At 45.0% G+C, this 8,401-nt stretch overlaps 1 protein-coding gene across 1 annotated transcript in view; it reads right to left on the bottom strand.

Annotated features, from left to right (window-relative positions):
• The window catches only part of CSTA (cystatin A (stefin A)), a 7,291-nt gene extending 1,460 nt beyond the window's left edge, over positions 1-5,831 (bottom strand). The window contains exons 1-2 of the mRNA XM_009993411.1: positions 5,751-5,831; positions 1,127-1,228 (exon numbers count right to left, since the gene is read on the bottom strand). Coding sequence (XP_009991713.1) covers positions 1,127-1,228; positions 5,751-5,831 — 183 coding nt within the window. The remainder of the gene's footprint in view (positions 1-1,126; positions 1,229-5,750) is intronic.
• Positions 5,832-8,401: the final 2,570 nt, after the last annotated feature.

The following is an 8,401-nucleotide window of genomic DNA, read 5'->3' as shown; positions in this document are numbered from 1 at the left end:
CATTCCTGCAAATTGTTCTTCATTAGCTGGTACCTTGTTCTCACAGGAACGAGAATGATAAACATCGTTTCTGTAAGCAAGACTTGGACTAGCCACATAATAGGTGGTTTTTCAGTACAATCCTCTGGCGCCCACGGAGCAGAAGAGTTATTTTAAGGAAGCGTTTGGGAAAGAAAAAAGTTTGGCAGTGTCTGTCCTTCCTGGGATCGACTAAATATGAAAAGGGTGGAGCAAATGCTCATAATGTCTCTGCAGATTTACTGTTCTCCAAACCCTACCTATCAATTTCTTTAATAAAAAGATTCTGACCCTTGTAAAGGGAGCATTTCCTAACACACGTATGTCTGCACGCATGTTGGCTTAACACAGCAGTCACATGCAATGTTTGCTCTACTTCTAGAAAGGCAGCCACAAAGCAGTGCTTTCTGGCCTTCACTTGCAAAATATGCCCAGTAACTTCTTACAGGCTACTTCACAAAAAGCTGCTCCAATCGATGGGTAAGGTTTTCCAGCAGAGGATGAATCGCACTATCAGAGGGCTCCAAATTAAGCATTACCTGTTTTCCCTCTACAATTGAAAGGGGGTTTTGAAAATGTAGAAAGAAATGCAGGCTGTAGCTCTGCAGCACATGACACAGAACTAAATCAGCAACACACATGCTTGCATGCAAAACTAGTCAGCAGAGTATGCATTCCATTAAAAATTTCACTCTAACTCGCCATAAGATCCTCAGGCTGACTTCAAATTAAACATCATGAAAACCACTGGAGGACACAGAGGCAACAGGAAAGCTACTTTGCCTTGAAACAGGAGAGCAGAGTAATGACTAGTTTAAATACTTGGAGCTGATAAAGTACTCTGTGGTCTTCAAATGAGATGATACTGAGTAAATTATCATTCACACCTGAAGCAGCACAGTGCATGTTTTACAGGTTTTTATATTTCTATTCCAAAGCAGTGCCAAACAGAGGAATGTTATAAGCATCTGTTGATAGTACCTAACTCTATTAGTCACATCAGATGGTTTTCTACTACATTTGCTTCTCTTTCTTGCTGTCAGCCACAAAATGCAAGTCACCTGTATTGTTTAACTACAAAGCACTCCCTCCTGTAATATATACAAACCTTAATAAAGTAGTTTATCCCAGCAACCACCTGTGCCCTGTATACTATGGCTGTAAATATGTGACATATCTTGTTTACTCTGATTTCAAATTGTTGCTTCACCTGTAAAAAGAAAGGGAAAGATGGTTGGCAGGTTAAGCTTTAGGCCTTTTCTTTCACATGCACCACTCCAATTTTCATCCTTTCAAACACACACCCGGAAATAAACCCAGAACCCCCCAAATAATTCAATGCACACCAAGACCTCCAGCCCTCTCTCCCAGCACTCCCTCCAGCATTCTTTAAAATCCTGTTAGAATAGACTTTCTAGTTGATTTCTCCCCACCCTGACAGCTGTCCAGCTAAACTGTCTCCTGTTCAGAATGGGAAAACTGCTGCCTGCTGCCCTTTAATGTTTTTTTGTGTGTGTGTGTGTCAAATGAGCTAGGTACCAAGCCATGCTCCCTAGCAGGGTAAAGTCTTCTTTTAAAGACTTGCAATAAAGAGGGTTAGTTGAGAGTATAAAGTAGTTCCTGAAAGTTATTCTAGTGCTGGTGGAAGCCCTGCTGCTAAAGCTGTAACTAAACATACCCTGCAACATCTACAACAATGTAACAAACAAAGACCTGGAAAAGTGTCAGTGGTCTAGGACCAAGCCATGTACTTCCATCTCCCAAACTGGAAATGCAACCTCTAGATTGTGAGTCAGGAATCAACCCCATCCATGCATAAATGTCAACAGCCCTTCAGTACCCAGCAGCAGCAGATAATGCATTTCCAGAAGAAACAATGCTCTGTGCTGACAGCATTCACACTCATAGCTCAGTCAGATGTGTTTATGCATAGCATCCAGTTTAAGCCCTGTGGATCTTAAAATATGCACACTCCAGATGTCTACAGCCTTTTCACATATAAATTTAAAAAAACCCAACACATCAAGTGTAACAGTTTTTCCCAAAACACATGAAGTGTAGGGCACATTTTAAGTTCAGCAGCAACTACAGTGAGTGGTACTGTCCTTTCAGAGCCAAAGTGTTTGTAGAAGATTACTAGGCTGAAAGGGCAGTGAGGGAGACAGCTGTGAGCAGCCTCCAAGTCTGGCCAGGTGACTGAAGCATCATGATTTATAAACCAGAAAATCCTTTACTGTGGTCATTTGCATCTGATGGCACAAACTCCCCACAAAAAGGTACCGGCAGCAAATGTAACCTGAGAACTTATTTCTGTCATCTAAAGAGCATGAACAACCTTGAACAACCTTCCTCCGCACCTGGAGCCCACGCCGACAGCCCAACGCAGGGCAGAAGCATTCCAGGAGCTGCTCAGAGGAGTGCACCCTGTGTAGGCAGCCCATGGGAGGGGCTGGCAGCACATTTTGCTGCCTGCCTGGTTTGCAGAAGCACACAGAATTAATAAATGTCCCCAGCACATCCACCTACTAGCGGCTGGTTGTCACTCCCCATGGCATTCCTTCCCAGCAGGCAGGTTCCAGAATGCACCCTAAGAACATCTGGATCAACTATTTCCAGACATTCAGAAATTATCCAATTCACAGAATCACAGAATGGTAGGAGTTGGAAGGAACCTCTGGAGATCATCTAGTCCAACCCCCCTGCTAGAGCAGGATCCCCTAGAGCAGATTACATAGGAACACGTCCAGGCGAGTCTCCAGGGATGGAGACTCCACAACCTCCCTGAGCAGCCTGTGCCAGGGCTCTCATACTCTCAGAGTAAATAAGTATTTTCTTACATTTAGCTTAAACCTCCTGTTTACCAGTTTGTGACCATTGCCCCTTTATTCATACTCAAGCTCCTCATGCTCTTCTGCTCAGCAGCTTCCACAGGGTTTCTATACCAGGGAACCAACAGCTATACTTTCAACATGGGAGTGCTAACTCCAGCATACTATGGAAACTTCCATTTCCAACCCTCTTCCAGCTGGCTGGCTCTGGGAGCTCCTAGGATGCTCCTAAGTGGCAACTTTTTATCATTCCTCTCTCAGAACAAACCAAAACAAAGCCAGTTTTCTCCAGTTCAGCCATATGTCCCTACCTCTGACCACAGTGTCCCCCATTTGTTATCTATGAACAGTAAACTCAGGCAGGCAGCCCACTCCTTAATCCTCAAATGGAAAAACACAACATTCCTAGGCTCTTGCCTAACAGACAAGGCACAGGTGTAAGTAAACAATCACAAAATCCCACGAGCAGACAGACCTTGGGCATCCCAAGGTCTGCAGATGCCCTTCAAATCCTATGAAGTGCTCCTCATAAAATCGCACAGAATTGCATCATTAAAGGGTGACACCATTATCTGGCTGGAAGCAGAGCAAGATTGCCCCAAATATAAGGTTTGTATGCACAAGAGTATATTTCTTAGAGAACCACATCAAATCCTCTGCAATGGTGTGTGAGCTTTTTCAAAAGAAAAGGTCCAGGAAGACCTTCTTTCTCCTGCACTCAGTATAAGGCAAAAATTTCACCTTGCAGAAAATAAAGCACAAAGAATATTTTGTTCTCATTTACCCTGAACTAACTGAGAATAGAAAAACACCAAAATTAAGGTCAGTCCTCTTCTGGAATCAAACAAAAAGTCTATACATCCACATTTGCCCTGTACTTTGTGAGCATTAGCACAGCCTGAAATGAGCGTTCACATTTTTAACTGCACGTTTGCTCACTGACAGTTCAGCACTGTGGTTTCACCTCTGATACACACTGCCATAGGGTAGGATCTTCTGATAACCCACCACACAGCCCAGCACTAAAAATGCAGCTCAATTACGCTGTCCTAGCGCTGGTCAAGGGACACCCTTAAGGTATTTCACAGACACATTAGTCAAATTTCACAGCCCCCAGCTGGCAGGAGAAGTTGCCCTCCCTGTTTTACAGGTGAGGAAACAAGAATTGCAAACAGACAAAGGGGCCACAAGTTTAGGGTCTCTCCTGCATAGGTAAAAGGGGATTTCTAATCTCTGCAAGCGCTGCTTCTTCAATCACTTCTGCCAGCATAGGCGGAGCACTGACACTGCTCCTAAGTAATTCACTTGGTATCCTCAAACAATTTTAGATCATCCTTTTCTCTTTTTGTTCTGCAGTAAATTCTCTTTCCCCTGACTAACCTGTTACACATACTGCAGCCCTTCCCTATGTACACAGGCCGAACTCTGGCAGGCCCAGCTGTGACTGATCAATAAAGCTCTACAATGGCAGAAAGTTCAGAAGAGCTGGGTAATGTGCCTGTGAAACTCAGAAAATAATGCAAGATGTGACTGATCACAGCTCTTCCAAAGAAGCTGACTTTATCTCAAAACAAAGGACACCAGAGTGTTTGTTTTAGATAAACACCTGTGTTAGTTGAGTGGATTAACTGGTGGTGTAACTCCCTGAGTTTATTGTAAGAATGTGAACACCTTCACACACTCAGCCAGACCACTAAAGGGGGATGAGTATGGGGCTCTGACCAACAGAGAGTATAAAAACTGAACAATTAACAAAATAATTTTGAAGAGAACAGCAGGTTTGAACTCATTTCAGCCCATGTATTGCTTCCTGGTGTTGGGGGTCACCCAGCATCATGCAGTAAGCATACTGTAGAGACCAGTGACGGAGATCACATTGGTATTGCAATTGCTGTATTTTGCCAAGAGTGACTTACATCTGTATTGTGTTACCTGGATATTCGTATCCCACTGCTAAACTAGAAACCTCATATAACATCAAATACCTTTGAATAAGTAGAACTGGTGTTAACCATTATACCCTCCACTTCTGGAGTATCTGAAAGAACCTCCTCAGAGAGTATTGGTGTCTGACACCAACATACACAGCCTATTTACAGATCTCTCCTGGTGATTCTGCCCCTCTGCATGCACAGCACAGCTCAACTTAGTCTAGTTTCACCACTGCATGGTCTTAGCCTGCAAGATCTCCTTCTGCAGCACAGGAAAGGAGGGAGCTGGGAGCCCAGCACACCAGCAGTGTGCAGCAGCATCGGCCAACACGTTCAGCCCCTCTACTCCCTACTTCTGCTTCTTCAAGGAACGCGTAAGTTACGCTTTGTGCAGCTGGGAAAGAGGAAAGAGCTCATTTTTCAGAGCTGGGAGGGTGAAAGGGATTAGTTGGGTGGGTGGAAACACAAGATGGAAGACACAAATGGAGCCTTCCCACACTATACCGTCCCCTCCCACACCTCAGGATGCACTTCATAGTCTTTTAGGAGTTGCTGCACTGCAGGGCATTAGAGGATCTGCAGAGGTGTTCACACAGCTGCTTCCGTGACAGGGACCACTGCCTGCAACCAGCCACTGTGGCAACTGGACTGGCCCTGCAGCTGCCTCGTGCCAAGCTGACTTTGCCCCACTGGCACCCAACAGAAAGCAACTGGCACCAACTGGCACCACTGCCCCACTGGCACCAACTCCAGAAAGCGCTGGATGCCAGCAGAGAACATGTAGTTTATCAGTAGCCTTGTCCTGTATGTCTTCTTTTAGTGCATACTAACTACCACATGGTTTCTCCTACCCACGTCCTTCAGTGAGGAACTAATCTACCACATATAATCTTCTCCCTTCAAACACACCACCCTTAATGTCAAACAAGACAGACAAGACAGAGACTTCATCTTTAGCTAGGTCACAACTCACCGCGTCAACAATACGCTGGATTTCTGGAGTAGCAGGCTGAGTCTCAGATAAGCCCCCAGGTACCACAGCGGCAGGTAACATCTCTGTGAAGTGATAGGTAGTTCTACAGAGGGAAGTTCAGTGCAGTCTGAGCAGAGTCACCAGGCATCTTGTATATATACACATACATGTGTCATGGAATCACATGACCTGTAACATATGGAGCCTACCATTACTGGACTGGAAAGGGGGAGAAATTGGGGAAAAGAGGACGGAAAAGCAATGTAAAGCACTGATAATACTAATAAATAGGAAAAAGTATTTTAAAATATTAAGTGTATAAAGTTCCCACATCAATAAGAAAAATAAACAACAGCCTCCAAACACCTACATCTTTGGACATTTGGTCTGGGCTGAAACTAGAACCTCTTGACTCTCCACCCATGGGCAAATGACTAGTCTAAGGAAGTGGATCAGAGTCACACCTAGTATTTCCCAATGCTATTCAATATCAAAAGCAATCATGCAGTAATTTCCTAAGTGCAGGTCCTATTCAGCTTTAAATTGGATTGCCTCAATAGCCTTCCAAGTGGGACAAAATGCACCAATGCAGGCAGCATGGGGAATAAACAGGAGGAGTTAGAAGTTTGTGTGCGATCTAAGGGTTATGATCTGGTGGCAATTACAGACACATGGTGGGCTACCACATGGTTTCTCCTACCCACGTCCTTCAGTGAGGAACTAATCTACCACATATAATCTTCTCCCTTCAAACACACCACCCTTAATGTCAAACAAGACAGACAAGACAGAGACTTCATCTTTAGCTAGGTCACAACTCACCGCGTCAACAATACGCTGGATTTCTGGAGTAGCAGGCTGAGTCTCAGATAAGCCCCCAGGTACCACAGCGGCAGGTAACATCTCTGTGAAGTGATAGGTAGTTCTACAGAGGGAAGTTCAGTGCAGTCTGAGCAGAGTCACCAGGCATCTTGTATATATACACATACATGTGTCATGGAATCACATGACCTGTAACATATGGAGCCTACCATTACTGGACTGGAAAGGGGGAGAAATTGGGGAAAAGAGGACGGAAAAGCAATGTAAAGCACTGATAATACTAATAAATAGGAAAAAGTATTTTAAAATATTAAGTGTATAAAGTTCCCACATCAATAAGAAAAATAAACAACAGCCTCCAAACACCTACATCTTTGGACATTTGGTCTGGGCTGAAACTAGAACCTCTTGACTCTCCACCCATGGGCAAATGACTAGTCTAAGGAAGTGGATCAGAGTCACACCTAGTATTTCCCAATGCTATTCAATATCAAAAGCAATCATGCAGTAATTTCCTAAGTGCAGGTCCTATTCAGCTTTAAATTGGATTGCCTCAATAGCCTTCCAAGTGGGACAAAATGCACCAATGCAGGCAGCATGGGGAATAAACAGGAGGAGTTAGAAGTTTGTGTGCGATCTAAGGGTTATGATCTGGTGGCAATTACAGACACATGGTGGGACAGCTCACATGACTGGAATGTGGTCATGGAAGGTTATGTCCTTTTAGGAAAGACAGGTCAGTGAAGAGAGGTGGTGGAGTTGCTCTTTTATGTGAGAGAGCAACTAGAATATATTGATTTCTGTCCAGGGGCTGATGAGGAGCAAGTGGAAAGTCTGTGGGTGCAAGGGGCAGGCTGGCATGGGTGATACAGTTGTGGGGGTCTATTACAGACCTCCTGATCAGGATGGGGGAGTTGATGAGGCTTTCTGCAGGCAGCTGAAAGCAGCCTTGTAACTACAGGCCTTGGTCCTCATGGGAGATTTTAACTACCCAGGTATTTGCTGGAAGGCCTACACAGCCAGCCATTCACAGTGTAGAAAGTTCCTCCAATGCATTGATGATAACTTCTTGACACAAATGGTGGACAAACCAACTAGGAGAGGAGCGGTGCTGGATCTTGTGCTCACCAACAGGGAGGGTCTGGTTGAAGTGGTGACAGTCAGTGGCAGCCTTGGCTGCAGTGGTCACAAGATGGTGGAGTGCAGAATCCTGTGTGGGAGGAACAGAACACCCAGCAGCACCAGAACCCTGGACTTCTGCAGGGCCAACTTTGGTCTCCTCAATCGTTAAAGGAAGTCCCATGGGACAGGGTGCTAGAAGGTAAAGGGGCTCAAGACAGTTGGTCAAAATTCAAGGACCACTTCTTGGAAACACAGGATCAGAGCATCCCAATGGGTAGAAAATCAAGTAAGGGATTCCGGAGACCCGCATGGATAAGCAAGGAACTGCTGGGCAAACTCAAGTGGAAAAAGAGAATCTATGGATCATGGAGGGAGGGGCTGGCCATTTGGGAGGAATATAGGACTGTTGTCCGAGGATGTAGGTATAAAGAAGGCAGAGGTGCTGAATGCCTTCTTTGCCTCTGTCTTCACTCCTGCAGGGTCTCCCTATGAGCCCCAGATTCATATAGCCCCAGAAGAAGTCAAGATAGAGGAAGAGTTTGACATGGTAGATGAGGATTGGGTTAGGGATCAGTTGAGTAATCTGGACATCCATAAATCAATGGGTCCAGATGGAATGCACCCAAGGGTGCTGAGGGAGCTGGCGGAGGTCATTGCTAGGCCACTCTCCATCATCTTCAGTAAATCATGGGCAACAGGTGAGGTGC

The sequence above is a fragment of the Chaetura pelagica genome, unplaced genomic scaffold (assembly GCF_000747805.2).
Source record: "Chaetura pelagica isolate M959 unplaced genomic scaffold, ChaPel_1.0 scaffold101, whole genome shotgun sequence".
In the NCBI taxonomy this organism is placed as follows: domain Eukaryota; kingdom Metazoa; phylum Chordata; class Aves; order Apodiformes; family Apodidae; genus Chaetura; species Chaetura pelagica.
This window is presented reverse-complemented; position numbering and strand designations above follow the sequence as displayed.